Source organism: Saccopteryx leptura, chromosome 2 (assembly GCF_036850995.1).
Source record: "Saccopteryx leptura isolate mSacLep1 chromosome 2, mSacLep1_pri_phased_curated, whole genome shotgun sequence".
NCBI classification, from domain to species: domain Eukaryota; kingdom Metazoa; phylum Chordata; class Mammalia; order Chiroptera; family Emballonuridae; genus Saccopteryx; species Saccopteryx leptura.
In genome coordinates this window covers 135,962,083-135,983,711 of record NC_089504.1, presented here as the reverse complement: position 1 = coordinate 135,983,711, position 21,629 = coordinate 135,962,083, and the positions used below count along the sequence as shown (strand labels likewise).

At 37.5% G+C, this 21,629-nt stretch overlaps 1 protein-coding gene across 1 annotated transcript in view; it reads left to right on the top strand.

The window, feature by feature from the left end:
• The window catches only part of OVCH1 (ovochymase 1), a gene marked incomplete at its 5' end in the record, with an annotated part of 42,298 nt that extends 32,897 nt beyond the window's left edge, over positions 1-9,401 (top strand). Inside the window, 3 exon segments of the mRNA XM_066363278.1 lie at positions 2,585-2,809; positions 6,502-6,625; positions 9,239-9,401. Coding sequence (XP_066219375.1) covers positions 2,585-2,809; positions 6,502-6,625; positions 9,239-9,401 — 512 coding nt within the window.
• Positions 9,402-21,629: the final 12,228 nt, after the last annotated feature.

Below are 21,629 nucleotides of genomic sequence, written 5' to 3'. Positions count from 1 at the left end.
ACACTGAAGGGTACCACATAGACGCAGAGCAGGCAGAGAATTGATTGGGTTAGAGTGGGTTTTCCCAAGTATGCAAAAGTATGAGGGGAGTGAGAGCATGTGTGAAGAAGGGATTAAGACAACAGATCGCTGAATTTAAACTAACAAAAGCGCCTGACCTGTGGTGGCGCAGTGGATAAAGCGTCGACCTGGAAATGCTGAGGTCGCCGGTTCGAAACCCTGGGCTTGCCTGGTCAAGGCACATATGGGAGTTGATGCTTCCAGCTCCTCCCCCCTGTCTCTCTCTCCTCTCTGTCTCTCTCTGTCTCTTTCTCTCTCCTCTCTAAAATGAATAAATAAAAAGAAAAAAAAACTAACAAAAGAGTAAACAAGAATGAGTTAGGGCCCAAGGAAAAGGTGATAGGATAGATGAATGGCAAGGCTCCAAAGGTGGAAGGAGAAAGCTGAAAAGGGAAATTTGTGGTTAGAGATGGTGGTGCTTAAAACTGAGATCATGAAAGGCTTGGTGTTCTGATAAATGACCAGGTCTCTAGGGGCTGACAATTGGGAGAACGCTGAGGTTGGGTGGGGGAGAGTTGAGCTTACAGAGAATCTGTACTGGAACCATCATCTACATGGCTACTGAAATCAGCAAGATTTAAAAGAGGAAGAGTGTCAGAGAGAATGTCTGCCAAAATGTAGAGATGAGAAGGAATCACTCAGAGACCAGTTGTGGGTGATCTGGTCTGGGAACACATGAGCCAAAGAGTCATATTTAGATGGAAAGGAAATTTGAAATTGGGGTTGATATGGAGAGCAAACTTTGGGCCAAGATCCTGAAACCTAATCATTTCAATGGTTTGAGCTAAATAAATAATTTTGATGAGTGCCTAGGTAATTTAATGCATATGAAACACTTAGAATAAGAATGGCATGACCAAGAAGAAAGGTCAATAAGTGGTGGTGATCTAAGGTATTCTTTGACTGTCCCATTCCAGCTATTAGATATTGAACACAGTTAAAATGTAAAGAAGATACTTCTCATTTGTATATGTTCAGAAATTCTTTGTCTTTATTTTAACTGATTTTTTTTTTAGAGAAAGAAGAAGGGAGAAAGAAGCAGAAAGAAACAGACCATAGGTCTGTTTCTGTTTGTGCCTTGACCAAACCGCAACCTCTGCAGATCTGGACGATGCTCTAATGAGCTGAGCATCCGGCCAGGGCAAGTAGTAATTCTTATGCATGCCAAAGAACTTAGAAAGTTTTACATATGAAAGAGCATTGATTTATTGTAGCTCTAGGGCTATGATATAAGGTAAAACATTAGGATTATGCCATTCTTCACATGTACCCACTCTCACCAGTTGAATTTATCACAAGGAAATTAACTAACATTAGCTATGTTTTTTTATTGTTCCCTGTTTATAAAAAGCAGGGACTGGTGGGGATTTATATGATTTGACTCCTTTTCCAGGCAGATTTGTCACAGAGGATTCATTCATGTGGAGAGGAAAAAAAGATTGAAAAGATTGGAAAGACATGTTAAGGGCCAGACTGTTAAAGACCTTACAAGGTTACTACTTTGGTTGCTATGAACAAGGAAAGAACTTAGTTGTTAGGTTTCATACAGATTGGAGGGCATGGTGGAGGACGAAACTCAGGGACTGGGGAATCAGATTACTATCAAATCAAAGTCAACCTAATAAATTGATAAATTAAATCATAGTAATCATATAAATAAACAGGAGAATTTGCAAAGAAGTAACAGAGGACTAGAATCTTGAATTCTTGTAGCATATTATTTCTCTCCTACCACCCTTCATCTCTATTGTTCATAAAAATATATTTATGTATGTGTCTCCTTGGTTAGATTATTAACTTCTCTACACAGAATATATGTAACAATGCATAAACTAATTAACTAATACTCACAAATTAAAACCTGTTCATTTCAATACAGAGTATTTCAGTATGTTATTGTTCAGAAGAATTTTTATCAAGAGACTAAATACACATAGTGGAAGAAGGAAGAAGGATGCTACCTGAAGGAGAAGTTTATTGCAGTCAATGGGCCAGAGAGCTACTGGCATCTGAAGCTCTGCAGGCATCCCTAGAGATCTGAAGGTGTCCTTGAACGAAAGTACAAGTCAGAGAGGTGAGAGACAAGTGCTTTCAGCAAATGCTCCTTTTTTCCCTCTATCACAAACACCGTGAATGTAATCTTTTGTCCCAGTAAGATAAATGCTCAGCAAAACTAGTGAGGATTTTAGGAACAGATCCTCAGTTACCTCTCAAAGAAGGAAAGAAAGAAAAATATGCTGAAAATAAAGACTGTAATCTACTGTGGATTTTCTAACAAATTTTAAAAATTCAGTTAAAAGTCATTTTACATAATTAGAATTTAAATTCTACTCTTACAACCTCACTTCAAGTAAACAAGATGCATTAAATGGGATGATCTTTTTTACCCAAGAACATGTAACTGATTGCAATAAAGTTTTAATTTTCTTCTTGTAAACCTAACTTTTTCAAGTTTGCAATAGAACCTCATTTTTCTTTGCTTTGTTCACATTGGTCCCTGGAGTCTGTGAGTCCTGAATTGCAGGCTGTCACTCTGAAGTGGAGCTAGAAGAGCCCAGAGGCTTTCTTTCAACTCCAGGACGTTCCTTGGATAATCAAGGAAAACTGGAATGTCCTTGGGTGCTCAGAGGTTCACCGAGCAGTATGGCAAAGTTCACGGTTGAGTAGCTGTCACTCTCTGGGTCTCGTACATGTCAAGATTCAGTACTGACCATTTATGGAGAAAGCCACAGTGAGAGAAAAATGTCAGGTAATCTTTACTGGCATTTATACTTTGGGTTGAGAGTCTTTTCTGGGGAGGCAGCTTATGGTCAAAAGAGACTTTGACTTGGTAAAAATAGCACCAAAATGTTGATGCATGTAATAGACATGCCTTTTTGTTCTAGTTCTAGACACACCTAATATGTTCAAGATTTGAATTTACAAAACAGGTATGTGAAAATTTGAGTGTGTGTATGTGTTTGTATGTAAATATACTCAGGAAAAAGAAAAAGAAAGACAAAAGGGCCCAACATCTTCAAACATAACCAAAATCATGCCAGAATGCCAGAAATGTGAATATGATAGAGGAGGCGTTAAGATGGTTAAAATGGACGTGGGATAGGGGAGGATGGGGGTGCTGAATTTTAAAATAAAGCAAAATATGTTAAAGACTTTTAAAATGGCAGATTTTAAAAAGATGGCTAATAATATGCCAGCCATCATTTCATTTCATGTACAGGCAAACCTGCGTTTGTTCAACAAAACAAACATGCCACCTCTTGTTTGTATAGGTGTAATACAGGCTTTTGGTCTCTCAGCAAAGAGGGAAGTGAGAAGGTGTTAGAAATAATTTGTTTTAGGGGGCAAACTGGAATGAAAACGGTTTGTGTATGTTATTGTGAGTGTATATGGGGCACACACTTATGCACGTGCTTAATACAGGTGTATATGGTGGCCAGGAAAATTGCTTTAAAGATGAGATTATTTTCTTAGAATTGCATTAGAGTGAGAGATTAGATCATTGATTTAAAAGGCACACACACATGTTTAAGGGACATTTTCTTTCAACAATCAGATCACGTTCACCACCCCACTTGATTAAAATTGCTCAAGTCTTCTTCTTATAGGTGGAAAGAAATCCAAGCCCTCACACACCCTCCCACTCTCCCCAGCTCCCCACACTCCAGGCACTTGCATTCATTTCCATGCGAGCTCTGCAAGGAGCTTCTTCTCATCCTTGTCCCTCACCTTCCTCAAGTCTTAGCTAGAATGTCACCTTTTCTTTTTTCTCTGAAGTGAGAAGTGGGGAGGAAGAGAGACAGACTTGTGCTTGCACCCCATCAAGATCCACCCGGCATGCCCACTAGGGGGCGATGCTCTGCCCATCTGGGTCCTTGCTCCGTTGCAACCAGAGTCATTCGAGCCCCTGAGGTGGAGGCTATGGAGCCATCCTCAGCATCTGGGCCAACTTTTGTTCCAATGAAGCCTTGGCTGTGGGAGGGGAAGAGAGGGAGAGAGAGAAAGGAGGAGGGGTGGAGAAGCAGATAGGTGCTTCTCCTATGTGCCCTGACCAGGAATCGAACCTAGGATATCCAAACACAGGGCTGACACTTTACCACTGAGCCAACTGGCCAGGGCCTAAAGATACTTGTTATCACAAGTTGCAAGTGCTCATTCATAAGGTTTTAATATGCCTTTAAATAGTATTATTATAGGCCCTGGCCGGTTGGCTCAGCGGTAGAGCATCGGCCTGGTGTGCGGGGGACCCGGGTTCGATTCCCGGCCAGGGCACATAGGAGAAGCGCCCATTTGCTTCTCCACCCCCCCCCCCCGTCATTCCTCTCTGTCTCTCTCTTCCCCTCCTGCAGCCAAGGCTTCATTAGAGCAAAGATGGCCCGGGCGCTGGGGATGGCTCCTTAGCCTTTGCCCCAGGTGCTAGAGTGGCTCTGGTCGCGGCAGAGCGACACCCCGGAGGGGCAGAGCATCGCCCCCTGGTGGGCAGAGCATCGCCCCTGGTGGGCGTGCCGGGTGGATCCCGGTCGGGCGCATGCGGGAAGTCTGTCTGACTGTCTCTCCCCGTTTCCAGCTTCAGAAAAATACAAAAAAAAAACCCAAAAACAAATAGTATTATTATAGTTGAGGTAAACATTTAAAATTTTATTTGTTTAAATCTATTCATAGATATTGCTGATATGTGATTTATCTCATTGCTTTTATATTTGAAAATTTATTCAATCTCAGTTCAGAAAAATATTCATTAAAAAGTTTACTTTTTTAATCCTGCTAAAATGCATTTTCTTATATAGTAAAGTTAATCTATACCTACTTCTTTAAAAAGAATTTATAGGTCAATTTATATGACTATCTTTATTACATACTAAGTTCTCATATAGCATGAAACATTTTCTGGGAAAACTTTCCTCTGTCATTATAACCTATTAAAACCATGTTTGACTTTGATGTGGACTAACTGGGAGACCATTATAATTTTTCAACCCAGCATTTCTTTGATTTGCAATTGTCATCTTGATCTTTGTGGAACTGCTCTCTCCAGATGATAGTTAGCAAAACTGCCAGCCTATAATAGAAACATCAGCCCTTATTCACATTGCATAGCATTATTTTATGCTGTAAAATGCTATCTTTTTTCCTGTGGGAGCCAGTATTCAAGAGCTACATTCACTTCTATTTGGTACATATAAATATTTGCTCATTCTTCAAATAGTATTTTAACATAATTTACCCAAATATGTTATGCCAACTGATTTTTTCCCCTCTTTGTATATAATCTCCCCACTATCTTCCTCTCTCCAAGTATTTGTGGAACACCTACTGGGGGCCAGAGACAATTTCTCTTGGTTGTGGAAACCCAGTAGTGACTAAAATAGAAACATTTTTTTCCTCATTAAGCTTATATTCCAGTGGGGAGAGGACACATAATAGGAGAAAATAAAATATATATTAGGTGGACGAGCTGGGGGAGGGAGAAGAGACATTAAAGTAGGAAAAAGGAGATGGAATATCTGGAGTGTAGGTACCGTATAGTGGTGAGTAGTATAGCACACATGTCTTTCTGAGTAGGTGACATTTAACTAAATGTTACAGGATGACACTGCATTATTCTTTATAGTAGATGAGTTTGATTCTAAGAAACTCAGAGGGCCTTTGCATATTTTCTTAATCAGCCCTCTAAATTGTTTTGGGATTATGATTATACTTTTTCCTTCCATCTTTGACTTCAGGTTTCTCAAAGTAAAGCAATCAGAAGAGTGACTGTGAGGAGAGAAAAAGTTTTCAGATAGAAAACATTTTCTGTTCTGGGTCTTCATGGTGATATGTTTTTAATAAGTAGGTTAATTTTCTAGGAGAAAAAAAATGGCATAGCATCATTTTAAGGATAAAATAATTTATTATATTTCCTGCTGTCCCTCAAGGAACAATGTGACATAGTAGGCTATGATGGGTATGGGACTCATGGCCCAGGTTCAGATCCAGCCTCCCCAGCCACCCGTCTTTGACTCTGGGCGAGTCACTTGTATTCTGGAACCCTGTTTCTTCATGTTGCAGAGTGGAGTAAATTTCTTCCACATGAGTACTTGTAATTAATAGACAAATAAGTCCCAGAGAGCTAACAATGCACAGTGTAGTAAATACAGACAGCAGTATTTTTTTAATCAGCATACTTGCTAAGGGACTAGATCTTAATTATTCCCATCACAAAAAATAATTATGTGATGTGGTAGAGGTGCTACTATTGCTACAATTGCAGTGATATTATAATATATAAATGTATCAAGCCAACATGTTGTATACCTTAAAATTTATACCTGTTACATGTCAGACATATTTCAATAAAAATAAATAATACATAAACATAAATAATTCCTGTGCCTAAAAATAGAAAAACTGCTCAAAATTTGAGTTCTTGTTTTTTACTATATTTGATATTTTTTAACCTAGATTAATTATGTGAAAGAAGGCTTTACCCAGTAACTTTCATGAGCTCTGGACCACTAGTGAGGGTGACATTTTATTCCTTTGTACAAGGTACTTTTGGCATAAGTTAGATTGTATTGAGTCCAAGGTATATTTGGTCATTTCATAAACTTACAAAGTTAAAAGTTAATGCTTTTCTTAAAGTATACTGTTTTGCAAAAGATTGTGTTTCTGTAGGAAATGAGTTTATGTTTGAAGTAATCTAAGATTGGTCAAGTCTAAAAGAGAAACTGCCTCAACGGATAACGTGATTGACTTGTGATCATCCAGAACTGCGATTTCTGGACATGGCTGAGAGATGTTGGTTGCAATATAACATTATTGACGGTGATTGTGATTTTACACTGCAGAGAGTAGTTGTAATCCTTGTGGTGAGAAGATCTGGGTTTGCAATCTTAGCTGGCTGATTAGCTTGGGACTGGTCGCTATCCCTGTGTGGGTTTCCTTTTGAGTGGTATTATAATAATAGAAGGTTAGAATGAGTTTTGAAAACATACTAAGCAAATATTTGATGCTAGCATTATAAATGTAAACTCTATGCAACTGAGTTACCAGATTGCATTTTAGAACATGTAATTTGTGAGGATTTGTCACCCTTGAGGAGCATAGGTAACTGAAAGCTTGTTTCTCTTTTTGGAACCTGAAAGCCCTGCAAAGAAAATGTTGAATGAGTAATAAAGAAAAGCATGCATATCATATGAAAATTTCTTCCTGAAGAACTGTATTAAGAATGTTGTTTTCAAATGGAACTGTGCATGGATCCAGCATTATCTGCATTTGTCCCGCCTTCCCTTCCATAGACCCTACTGTGCCAAACATAATTCTGAGAGAGGTGCTGGTTTTCTGTATTTTTGCACGTTTCAGATAGAGACTTCTCAGGGACACTAAGCACCTCCTGCTAAGTTTTTTCTATAGCAATTAGAGAAGAAAGCTGACAGCTTTGATCTGAAAAGGAATGTAACAAGCCTCTTGAAAATTATTTTTATTCTCATTCCCTTATCTTTATTTCTACATCCAAAAGTCCGTAAAATAACTGGACTTCTTCAGCATTCAAACCATGAGCATGTGTTCTCTTGTAACAATGTTATTCTGACCAAACCAGCAGGAATCATACAGACCCCAAGGTATTTTCACAGAATCACCATGAGGTGAGGAAGGAATTTTATTACAATGAAGGAAGTATGTGAATGATTACTTGACAGATAGCAACACTTAGTATTTGCCTGAAGAATTATTTTTGATCTTCTCTCCTTAAAGAATAGACTTTGAGATAATCCCTGATCTGAGGCCTTTAATGTATGAAGGCTGATTGTGAGATTATCCCTGTTGATAAATCATACTTTTTCAACAAAAAAAGATCAGTTATCAGGCAAACTAGAAAGTCAAATCTCTATGGAAGAGTTTTGGAGATTAAAGTAAGGTATGTAGAATTTTCTGGCACCTAGTTAGTGCTCAGTAAATGGCTCTTAAATTACCATGATGAGAACAGAGCTTTCCTTGAATTAAACAATAAGATAATTAGAAAAAGGATAAATTTAAAAGGATAAATGAAAACTAAAGATTTATATAATATCACACCTAAGTAAATTTATGTGATTTGGGGGAGTTTGGAGCAAATTCAGGCAAGAGTAGGTCATTAATGTATTAATGTCAGAATTTAGAGAACTTTATGTTATTGACCAACCATTCCCCATGATGAGTGAATTTACTTAAACCTTTTGACAAAATAAGCACTAGAAAATATTTTTTAATCGCTGTAAATTAAAATAGAAATCTCCCTTTCACCCAAGTACCAAGAAGCAGATATAAAAACTGAGGGGTGCTAACTCACTAACAGTGGTGCATTAGAATCTAAATGAAGTAAGTCACAGTCTGTGCTGTTTAGAGATCATTTCTGCTGTTCTTTCCTCTGTGCCAGAACTGCCCCTGGGGGTTATTAGCCCATTTAAATCACATCACTTGCCTCGGTATTATCAACTTCCAAATGAAGCCGACACCCTTGGCCTGTCAGGGTCACCTGTGGGCTTATGAAGGATTGGGATCAGGCAAAAAAATTCATAGGTAACTACTAGTCTCCCATAAAAAACTATTTTAAAAAATTTTGAAGTATTCTTAGATTGTTTTATATTCAGTGTGTGACTTACAGGCAATGTAAATTCATCTCTTACATGAGGTTGAAATAGCTTACTGTTACTATTTTTTGTAGATTTATCATTGTGATTAAACAAATACTCTCTTAAATTAAGTTAAAAACAAAACCCAACTATCTGCTACTTACTTGAGTCATACTTAAACTTGCCCAGAGATACCAAAAATAAAGGAGGAATAAAGCAGTTTTAGACAAACATAACACAAGAAAAGTGAGACTATACTATCAATTAGGCAGAATAATATACAATATATATAGGAAAGGCATTGAATGGGTTTGTCAGTTAGATAATAACCAGAAACCTGATTACAATGACTTAAATTTATTATTCTAAAAAAAAAGGAAAGAAGGGAGGAAGGGAGGGAGGGAGGGAGGGAAGGAGGAAGGAAGGAAGGAAGGAAGGAAGGAAGGAAGGAAGGAAGGAAGGAAGGAAGGAAGGAAGGAAGGAAGGAAGGAAGAGAAATGTGGAGGTATGTAGATGCACAGCTAGTTCAGTGGTTCAGTTCTGTTGAGACTGAAGTTCCTGCAATTCTCCTGGCCTTTTCCTGATAGTTCCATAGCGGCTATTTCAGTTCTTGCTGTCATACTGATGGAAAAAGGAAGAAGGGATGTGGGGAAGGATAATCGCCATCCAGAAAGCAAACATGTTTCCAGGAATCCTGTAGCAGATGGACGTTTCTTTGGCCAGGTTTGCCACGGGGCTCCAGCTGACTAGGAGATGCCTGGGGAGCAGAGAAATGGAAACAGGGTTTAGGCTGGTGGGCCAACAGTACCTGATGTGAGGGGACCCAGTCAATGGTCCTGGGTTCAAATCTCAGTTCTACCACACTGTAGTAATTCAGTGACTTTGGGATTGTTCCCAAAGTTTTTTAAGACTCAGTTTTCTCATTTGTGATGTGAGGGAATAATAACTACCTGTTGCTTTTCATGTGATTTTTGAGAACAGACGCCCCATCACCACCACCACACACTCATACATATGCACTATAAACTCCCAGTTTACTTAGTCGGAAATACAGATGCCCCCTGAAGCAAGGTGACTGCTCAGCGGGGGAAGATACATGGCATCTTGCTGGCCTTTGACTTCCTGAAAAAAAGGACAAGCCAGATACCAGCAGAGTCCTGCCAGAGGTGAAACCATTGCCCTTTCTTTCTCTGGACTTACATTACTAGCCCAGAATAGGCACACTCACAATCTTTGTGTTTACATGTAAGGGAATGCCTATAAACTCGGGGTTTTCCTAGTTCCTGAGCCAATTTAGTATCAAAAGCTTCATAGCTTCTTGTGGGGAGAATGCAGAATCTAGGCCCAGTCTCCTTGGAAATCCATGCTTTTTCCTTTCTTGCCTTACAGAATGCCTGTTATTTTGTACTGCTTCATAAGGTGGCTTTGAGAATTTAATGAGAATGCATATTAACTAATATAAAAGAAACCAAGCTTCTGCTGTGTTTGAATTAGAAATATACGTTTCTGTTCCTATTCTTTAAATTGTGCTGCTTGAAAGAAAAGATTAGACTGTTGTTTCCCTATTACCTTTCCATGGGCAGCGAGCATGTCTGAGTGTACACAAACACCTCTGTGTACCTTTTTTGGATGAACAAAGAAATATAGAAAATGGAAAAAATAGTACATTAGCTATATCAATCATAATTTACAATGTTAATGAACTGTATACCTGTTCTTCTCTACTTAGAATTAGTTCTTAAAACATATGTACCACATCCTATCTCTATCCCCAAAAGTTTTAATGACTCTATTTCAATTTTTGAAAATAAAGTTTACAAGCTCCAAGGCCTAACTCAATGCTTGAGGTCAATAGGTTATTTAACATAACCAAGTACTATGGTTTATCCCTAGAATGCAAGGATAGTTTTTTTAAGACTGAAAAATGTATTATGTATCATATAACTAGGTCAGATGAAGAAAATTAAATATAAATTAATTATACAACAATTATATCTTTAAAGCCATACCAGTTAACAGATGTAATGGAAAAATTATTTTTATTATATTTAGCAACAAAACCCATAAAGCTAGAAATAACCTTCAAATAATATGAGATTTATCATCAAATGCAAAACTTTACACACACACACACACACAGATCTGAATAGAGAAAACTAGCATATTCTAGTACTAGAAGACAGAATTAACATCACTTCATCCCAAAACAATATATAAATATAGTATGTTTCCCAACAAAATTCCAATAGGAAACTTTTTGGAGAGTAAAGAAGAAATTGATAGTAACTATAAATTTTATTCTTAAGATAAATAGCACAAGCTGAAATATTTTGGGGGAAAAGAAGATAAGATGATAAAGTAAACTATCAGGTATTAAAACATACTTCACAACAATGATAATGGAATCAGGGTAGTGCTGGTACAGGAAGAGACACATGAGAGCGGGCCAGAAGGCAAATCAGACAGGCATTTATATGATAAATTTGGCATTAACAAATCAGAGAGGAAAACAAATTATATTCTTCATCATATCATACAGCAGCTGATTAAAGACTTACATATTCTTCTTAATCATGAAAAGTAGAAAAATAGGTAATTATTTTAACTATGATGGAGAAGGGCTTTCTCATAGAAAAGCAATGAAAGAAAACAGAAAATTATCAATAAATTTCTATATAATTAGAACCTCTTCTGCTCTAGCCAAAACAAAATTTTAAAAGCAAGTAAGTGGAATTTTTAAATAACTCTGAGAAAGGGTTAAAGTAATTAATATAGGGGATGTTTCAATCAGTATTGAAAAACCCAAATCTGTAAAAATAAGTTTATAGGTCCCAATATCTTTGATTCAGCCTTGATTAAATTTCAAGTAAAAGCCAGAGTCCCCAAAGCTTTTTGACTTTTTGTTTATTTTCCAAGAGAATGACAAACTATTGATCCAACTGATTTTGAGAACATAAAGCACTGGATTAACCATTAGCCTCTTAATAGATAAGAACGGTTAGTGAATGTTTGCATATCAGTTACTATACAATCTAAATTAAATCTCTTCTCATTTTGTGTCTTGTCACAATGAATTTGATCCTCTGGCCATCTGTTTACTTAAAAAAAGCAGAGTTTTCCTGTAATAGCAAAAAGCTTAATAGCTCCTAGGATTATTGACTTGAGACCTTGGAACTATGATTGTTAAAGCATACTACCTTTGTTACAATGTTTGTGTCATAAAATACTGTGTATGATCAAAGTTTAAATCGTTTGTCTCAGGAAGCAGATTTAAATCATCAATCTTACGATAAACCTTGACTATATGACCTTTCTAATCTACCACTACCTGACTCATCAAGCATAAAGCACAAGTTTATTTTTTTAATTAAAAGTGTTCCTATTGTAAAATTTAAAAAAAATTAATTTATTAATTTAAGTGAGAGTGGAAGGGAAGAGAGAGAGACAGGAAGGTTCCTGTATGTGGCCTGACCGGGGATCGAACTGGCAACCTCTGCACTTCGGAACAAGGTCTAACCGAGCTATCCAGCCAGCGACCTAATGTAAAAATTTTTTTAAATAAGCATAATAAATAAGAGTTTAATTAATTTTGAAACACAATTCAGAATCACTATCTTTGTAAATATATCCTAATAGAAAAATGGTCAAGTAACTTAAGTGGGCAATTTATAGACAAATAAATATATATGAGAAAATATATTTAGCTTTGTTAAAAAATAACTGAGGGAAAAAATCTTACCTAGTAAATTGACAAGAAAGATCTTAAAGAATGATCACACTTACTGACTAACAGCAGAGCTGGCACCTCTATGTTATTATTGAAGTGTCATATGGGGTATGCTTTCTAGAGGGGGATTTAAAATTTTTTCAAAAGATAACATTTTATTTTATGTATCCACTTTTAGCCATACTTATTAAAAATATACTTTATACATCTGTATAGAGACATTATGTACAAGGTGTTTATTCAGCTAGTGTTATTTATAGTGGCCAAAAAATAATTTAAATGGGAGATTGGTTAAGAAAAATATAGTAAATCCATGGAGAAAATGTTATCTAGGCACTAAATAAAATATTTTCATAACTTTTATAACATGGAAAATTCTACAGGCAATATTGAATAAGAGGATCAGGATGAAAAACAACATATCATAATTAAATTTTTTAAAGTGCTACATATGACTAAAATAAAAGTTTAAAGAAAAACACAGTGATACCTTTAAGTGAATATTTCTGGAGGTCAAGATTATGAGTAATTATTTTTAAAATTCTCTAAATTTTCTCCACTGAATGAACATTCTGATCTTAAAGAAAACTATCAAAAGCAAAATAGAAAGAAAAGAAATTGCTTTGCTCTAGAAGTTGAATTAACTTCATGGGGGAGAACTTTGTGGCAGCAGTCTGGCTAATAGCAGTCTTCCTCATAAGAAAGAGAACCAGGACCAGTTCAGACTCCGTCACCTGAAGGGCGCCTTAAATATCCCGGGGAAGTGGGAAGTTGAACCATTACAAATAGCTCTAAGATTCTGAGTCTCAGGAGACCTCTAAGAAGTACTGCCAGAATAAACAGTCTTTCCAATAAATAATGATGAGGGAACTGAACAGGTGCTTGCAAACAAACAAATAAAAAAAGAAACTAGACCACCAACGTACACCATGCATGAAAATGAACTCAAAATGGATAAACGAGTTAAATGTAAGTCACAAAACCATAAAAATCCTAAAAAACAAACAAACAAAAAACATGGGCAGTAAAATCTCAGACATTTTTGGTAACAATATTTTTGCTGTTCTCTCCTTGGGCAAGCAAAACAAAGGAAAAAATAAACAATCAGGAGTACATCAAACTAAATAGCTTTAGCACATCAAAAGAAACCATAAACAAAATGAAAAGACAGCTCACTAAATTGGAGAACAAATTTGCTGATACATTTGATAAGGGTTTAAAAACCAAAATTTATAAAGAACCTGTAAAACTCAATGCCAGCAAGACAATTCAAATAAAAAATGGGCAAAGGACCTGAATAGACACGTCTTCAAAGAGGACACACAGATAGCCAATAGGCACATGTAAAAATGCTCAATGTCGCTCATCATCAGAGAAATGCATATTCAAACCACAAGAAGATACCACTTCGCACCTGCCAGAATGGCTATCATCAACAATTCAACAAACAAATGCTGGCAAGAGTGTAGAGAAAATGGAACTCTCGCCCTGGCCGGTTTGCTCAGCCGTAGAGCGTCAGCCTGGCGTGCGGGGGACCTGGGTTCGATTCCCAGCCAGGGCACATAGGAGAAGTGCCCATTTGCTTCTCCACCCCCCCTTCCTCTCTGTCTCTCTCTTCCCCTCCTGCAGCCAAGGCTCCATTGGAGCAAAGATGGCCCGGGCGCTGGGGATGGCTCCTTGGCCTCTGCCCCAGGCGCTAGAGTGGCTCTGGTCTCGGCAGAGTGACGCCCGGGAGGGGCAGAACATCGCCCTCTGGTGGGCAGAGCGTCGCCCCTAGTGGGCGTGCCGGGTGGATCCCGGTTGGGCGCATGCGGGAGTCTGTCTGACTGTCTCTCCCCGTTTCCAGCCTCAGAAAAAAATACAAAAAAAAAAAAAAAAAAGAAAGAAAAGAAAATGGAACTCTCATGCACTGCTGGTGGGAATGCAAACTGGACAGCCAGCTCTCTCATTTCCAGGAATATATCCTAAGAATCATGAAACACTAATTTGAAAGACTATATGCACCCCCATGATCACTGCAGTGTTATTTACAATAGCCAAGATCTGAAAACATCCCAAATGTCCATCAGTGGATGAGTGGATAAAAAACTGTGGTACATTGCCTGACCAGATGGTGGCACAGTGGACAGAGTGTTGGACTGGCAAGAACCCAGGTTTGAGACCCCGAGGTTGCCAGCTCAAGTGCAGGCTCATCATATTTGAGCAAGGCTCACCAACTTGAGCCCAAGGCCACTGGCTTGAGCAAGGGTTCACTCTGTCTGTTGTAGCCCCCTGATCAAGGCATGTATGAGAAAGCAATCAATAAACAACTAAAGTGCTGCAGTGGAGAATTGATGCTTCTCATCTCTCTTTCTTCCTGTCTGTCTGTCCCTATCTTTCCCTCTCTCTGACTCTCTCTGTCTCTGTCACAAAAAAATATATATTAAAAAAAAATACTGTGATACATTTACACAATAGAATATTATACAAACTGTAAAAATCTTACCTTTTGCAACAGCATGGATGGACCTGGAGATTATTATGCTTCTCGTATGTGCCTTGACTGGGCAAGCCCAGGGCTTTGAACCAGCGACCTCTGGCCTTCGAGGTCAACACTTTATACACTGTGCTACACAGGTCAAAAAATAGAATTTTCTCTCTTGCTTTTTATCTTGCTTTGCTTAATAACCTTTGCCTTTATGAATGGTATTTTTTTTTTTTGGCTAGGAAAATTATATGAAGGAGACTCACCTTCATTAAAATCTCAAAGTCCTTTTATGATGCTGATTTTCACAAATAATGTCTGTTTGGCCATAGAAGAATTTTCTTTGAGACAATCTTTTCATATTCTGGTACATCTATTGCTTTTTTTTATATTTGTTTTATTGTGCTGTGTTAGTAAGACTATGTCACCAATAAATAGATTGGAATTCTCTGTTTTATTTGTCAGTTTAGGGGAGAAGACAAAAATAATAATTAAGGTTGTGACTTATGTAATCTGTAGAGGCCTCAAACTAAATCTCTGTAAAGTATAAAATTGGTCAGGTTTTTAAATTTTTTGTATAGTGCCTAAGAATTCTATTTTTCTGGGTAATTGGAATATTGTAACAATCTAGTAGGAATGTTTTATTCCTATTAAAAGTTTTCAAATAGTTTCTTTTCTTTTGAAATAAATTTTCTTAATGTACAAATAAGTAAGTTAGATTTATTTGTTTGTTGTCTAGTGCATATATATTAGTTATAATGAGGTTATTGGAAAATATGCTTTGCCTAATAGTCCTGGGATTTGGACAAAGACACTAATATTATTAAAATTGAGAATTATTGCAAATTATAGAAATTGGGTATCATGAAGAAAACATTTGCAATTATGTTACTAGAATTGCTCCAGTCCTTAAGATTAATCAATTCACACTCATTAAAAAAGTGTTAATTGAGCTTGACTGGTGGTGGCACAGTGGACAGAGCATTGACCTGAGATGCTGAGGACCCAGGTTCAAAATCCCAAGGTCACAGGCTTGAACACAGGGTCACCAGCTTAAGCATGGGATCAAACATGATCTTGTGATTGCTGGCTTGAGCCCAAGGTCACTGGCTTGAGCAAGGGGTCATTCACTCAGCTAGAGTCCCTTCACCTCTCCCTCAAGGCATGTACAAGAAGCAATCAATGAACAACTAAAAGAGATGCAACTATGAGTTATGCTTCTCATCTCTCTCCCTTCTTGTCTGTTTCTCTCTATCCTTGTCTCTCTCTCTCTCTCTCTCTCTTTCTAAAAAAAATGTTAATTGAAAAAAAAAAGTTAATTGAAATACTATTGGAGAGGCATGTCTACTGAAAAGAGCTTACATAATTTAGTCTGGTAATGTAAGAAGTGTTCTTTGGAGATAACTAAAGAGACTTGCATCAAACTCAGATTATATGTCAAATTATACCTTATGGGACTCACAAAAACCCAATAGAATAAAATTTTACATTTTTAGCTTGTTATTCAGACTATCAACAAATGTTTTTAAACTTATGCCAGGAGGTTTCAACAATGAACAAGATAGTTCCTGCCCTAGTAGAAGTTATAGTCTAGCAGGGGAGCTAGTCAATAAGCAAATAATCATATAGAAAAATATAGAGTGAAAAAATAAGGCAGGACAAATAGAGTGCAATGAAAATATGTAACAGAGTGATTCTACCATGTTTGGTAAAACATAGGGATGGAATTCTAAGAAAAATTTCTCTATTCGCTTGTAGCAAAACTCGATGAAATTTATTTCTACTCATTGTCTCCCCCTTTGCCCTCTTCTTTTGTCTTGAATCCATTCCCATCGGGCTTTGTTTCTTTTTTTCTTTTTTTTTTTAATTTAATGCAGTGACATTGATAAATCAGGGTACATATGTTGAGAGAAAACATCTCTAGATTATTTTGACATTTGATTGTGCTGTATACCCCTCCCCCAAAGTTAAATTATCTTCTGTCACCTTCTATCTGGTTTTCTTTGTGCCCCTCCCCTCCCCCAACCCCTCTCTCCTTCTTCACCTCATCCCCCCTCCCCCCACCTCCCACCCCTGTTGCCATCACATTCTTGTTCATGTCTCTGAGTCTCATTTTTATGTCCCTTCTATGTATGGATTCATATAGTTCTTAGTTTTTTTTCTGATTTACTTATTTCACTTCATATAATGTTATCAAGGTCCATCCATGTTATTGTAAATGACCCGATGTCATCATTTCTTATGGCTGAGTAGTATTCCACAGTATATATGTACCAAAGCTTTTTAATCCACTCATCCTCTGACGGACACTTGGGCTGTTTCCAGATCTTCGCTCTCCATGGGGAAGTGAAATAAAAGATAGGATAAACAAATGGGGCTATATCAAACTAAAAAGCTTTTGCACAGCTAAAGACAACAAGAACAGAATAAAAAGACAAACTACACAATGGAAGAACATATTTGACAATACGTCTGATAAGGGGTTAATAACCAAAATTTATAAAGAACTTGTAAAGCTCAACACCAGGAAGACAAACAATCCAATCCAAAAATGGGCAAAAGAGATAAATAGACACTTCTCTAAAGAGGACATACAGATGGCCAATAGGCATATGAAAAAATGCTCAACATCACTAATCATTAGAGAAATGCAAATTAAATCCACAATGAGATATCACCTCACACCAGTCAGAATGGCGCTCATCAATAAAACAACACAGAATAAGTGCTGGCGAGGATGTGGAGAAAAGGGAACCCTTCTGCACTGCTGGTGGGAATGCAGACTGGTGCAGCCACTGTGGAAAACAGTATGGAGATTCCTCAAAAAACTAAAAATCGAACTGCCTTTTGACCCAGCTATACCACTGTTAGGAATATACCCCAAGGACACCATAGAATGGCTCCAAAAACGGGCTTTGTTTCTTACCACTCCACAGATGTTGTCCTTGCTGAGTCAACCAATGACTTCCACCAGTCCAGACCCAATAGTCACTTCTCAGTCCTAACAGCCCCGTTGGGCACAGAGGGGCTCTCCTTCCTTCTGGAATCTCACTTGACGTCCAAGACATGACTTCCCCTGAGCTCTCCTCTCACCTGTATAATCTCCTTCAGTGTCTCTTAACTGGTTGCTCTTCACTTTCTCCACCACTAAAGGTTGAGGTGTTCCAGGACCCAGGACCTTGACTCTCTTTTCTTCTTTACCTATACTCACCCTTAAGTGAGTGAGTATTTTAAATACCATTTATGCATAGATAACTCCCAAATATATGTCTCCAGGCCCAACTCCTTTACTGAACTCCAGCACTGTATATGCAATTGCCACCCTCTTCACTGGATATATAGTATCTCAAACTTAATAAAATTCATAACCCTGCCTCCAGATTCTTCTTTGATCAATCTTTCCCATTTCAGTAGATGACAACTCCATTCTACTAATTAATTGCTCAAGTTATTAATCTTGGTTATCCTTGACTTTTTTTCTCATGTCTCATGTCAAATATAATTTATATATGAGCCTTTCAGCAAAAAAAGAGAAAGATCTAAAATTGAACTACTTCTCAACAATTCCAATATAACTTTCTGATATGAGTCTTTTTTAAAGTCTATTTCCATCAGAATAGCTAGAGTGATCATTTGAAAATAAATAATTCCAATCATGTTATTCTTCCATTTATAGTCCACCAATGTTTTCCCAATTCATTCATATTGAAAGTTCTTATAGTGAACTACAAGATGCTATATGATCTTAATCTTGGTTACTGCCTTGACTTATACCATTTCCCTCAGTACTCACTACACACCAGCAATGCCAGCCTTCTGACTGTTTCTCAGTCACACCAAGCATGTCCAGTTGCTGTCACCTCTGAAAATGACAACTATGCCTAGTAAATACTTGGTGCTCAATAATTGTTTGTCTGCATAAAGGAAATGACATCTCAGCCAAAGCAGTCCAGGGACTAAAGAGTAAGTAGGTAGCTCCTTATCCAGTGAATGGGTAAGAGATGCACCTGTTTTGTTTATGGCAAGCCCCCTGGCTGAGAGCTGAGGTAGGAGTGAGGGTTAACTCAGGAGACTGTTATTCTAAATATTCAATTCTATTTTTCAGAAAATATTTTTAAATGTTTATTATTTATTTAATTATTATGACAGAGAGACAGAGAGAGGGACAGATAGGGACCAACAGACAGAAAGTGAGAGAGATGAGAAGCATCAATTCTTCGTTGCGGCTCCTTAGCTGTTCATTGACTGCTCTCTCATATGTGCCTTGACCCGGGGGTTGCTGAAGTGAGCAACCTTGGGCTTCAAGCCAGAGACCGTGAGGTCATGTCTATGATTCTACACTCAAGCTGGTGAGCATGTGTTCAAGCCGGTGACCTTGCTGTTTTGAACCTGGGTCCTCTGTGTCCCAGTCCAATGCTCTATACACTGTGCCACTGCCTGGTCAGGCAAAACACAGAAAATCTTTAGTGCAAATAATGACAGCAAAAATTATTAGATTTAAACACTGTGTATGAGGTTTATTAAGATCTGACCCATCATTCATATTTTTGAAATTATAAATTAAAAATATAACAATAGAAATATATTTGTTATATGTATGTGAATTGAAAATATAGAATCATTAAAATTAATGTGATATGGAAAAATAATAACAATAAATTAAGTGGGATGAAAATGATTATAATTTTCATACATTTTTAAAAATAATTATATATATAATTATATATATACTATATATACATTTTTAAAAATAATTATATACCACTTTATAATTGTATAAAGTGGCATATAGTTATTTTTAAAAATGTATATATAGCATAGAAAGAGGCCTGGCAATTTTACATTAAAATATGAACACTGGTTACTTATAAGATGGAACTACTGGAGACTTTTTATTTTCTTCTTTGAACTTTCCATATTTTCGAATTTTCTACAATATATTTGTATCACTTTTATAATCAGAAGAATAAAAAATATAAAGTATTTGTTTGGGTATATTGACCCTGAATATATTCTTATTCTAGATTCCATGAAAGAAAAAGTTAAAGTTAGTGATAAAGGTATGATCATTAAAGGGGTAAGGAATCCAGTTGGCTTGGCCTTGGTTACATAATATCATGGAATAGAATTGGGAATATTCTTGTTGCTAAACACTGTTTAGTAAAAAGTGTACTCCGACTTGGTCAAAAACTTTCAGTTGTTTGCAGCCTGATTCTAATAGCTTTATGGTAAAATTTAGACTTGTATTAATTTCTTAGTGTTAATCTTTTGGGGTAATGGAGACTCAGTGTAGATTAGGGACCAGAGGATAAGGAGGTGGCACTTTATATAATTAAAGGATAAGAAATACAGCTGTTTTGGCCCTGGCCAGTTGGCTCAGTGGTAGACATGTGGATGTCCCTGGTTTGATTCTCAGTCAGGGCACACAGGAGAAACCGCCATTTGCTTCTCTACCCTTCCCCCTCTTCCTTCTCTCTATCTCTCTCTTCCCCTCCCACAGCCAAGGCTCCATTGGAGCAAAGTTGGCCCAGGAGCTGAGGATGGCTCCATGGCCTCCGCCTCAGGCACTAGAATGGCTCTGGTTGCAACAGAGCTATGCCCCAGATGGGCAGAGCATCGCCCCCTGGTGGGCATGCCGGGTGGATCCCGGTAGGGCACATGCAGGAGTCTGTCTCTGCCTCCCAATTCTCACTTCAGAAAAATACAAAAAAAAGAAAAGAAAAAAAGAAGTACATCTGTTATGTTCATGGGAATCCCTCTGGCTATTTTCAATCTATTTATTAATGTTCTTTTCATATATTTTATATCTTTTGGATTACATGTATATTTCTCTGTCTCTCTTATCTCTTTTTTGATGAATCATTGCATACTAAAACTGAGAGCTAAGTTTTTTTTTTATTGTTTTATTTTCTTTTAGCAAGAGAGACAGAGAGGGACAAACAGGAAGGGAGAGAGATGAGAGGCATCAATTCTTCGTTGTGGCACCTTAGTTGCTCATTGATTGCTTTTTCATATATGCCTTTAAGGGGTGGGGGTCCTTCCAGCCAAGCCAGTGGCCCCTTGCACAAGCCAGTGACCTTGGACGTCAAGCCAGTGAACTTGAAGCCAACGACCATGGGTCCATGTCTATGATTCCACTCTCAAGCCGGCAACCCTGTGTTCATGCTGATGAGCCTGCGCTCAAGCCGGACACCTCTGGGTTTCAAACCTAGGTCCTCTGCATCCCAGGCCAATGCTCTATTCACTGTTCCACTGCCTGGTCAGGCCAGAGCTAAGATTTTTTGATGAAATAATTTTGAACGCTGTTAATTTTATGTTGGATAATACCTAAAGCATTTGGAGTGGCCCCAAAATTTGACTGAAATCCTCAATTCTCTTTTTTGTTGTAGTAATTCCTTGGGCCTTATGAAACTTAATATTTGGTTTCAACTATCTTAAAATGATTCAAATTTTCCAACCTAATAAATAATGTGTAATTTGAATTGTACATGCTGTGAAGCTGGATTTTAGGTACACATAATTTGCTCATGTATTTAGTCTAAACAAGTATCCAGATCAGATTCTCAAATTGTTTGCCTTGTTCTTTATTCACATTTTGTGATATTAAAATTATTTCAGGCCTGATCTGTGGTGGCGCAGTGGCTAAACGTTGACCTGTAATGCTGAGGTTGCTGGTATGAAACCATGGGATTGCCTGGTCAAAACACATAAGAGAAGCAACTATATACTATGAGTTGATGATGCTTCCTGCTCCTCCCCCCTTCTCTCTCCCTCTCTCTTTCTCCTC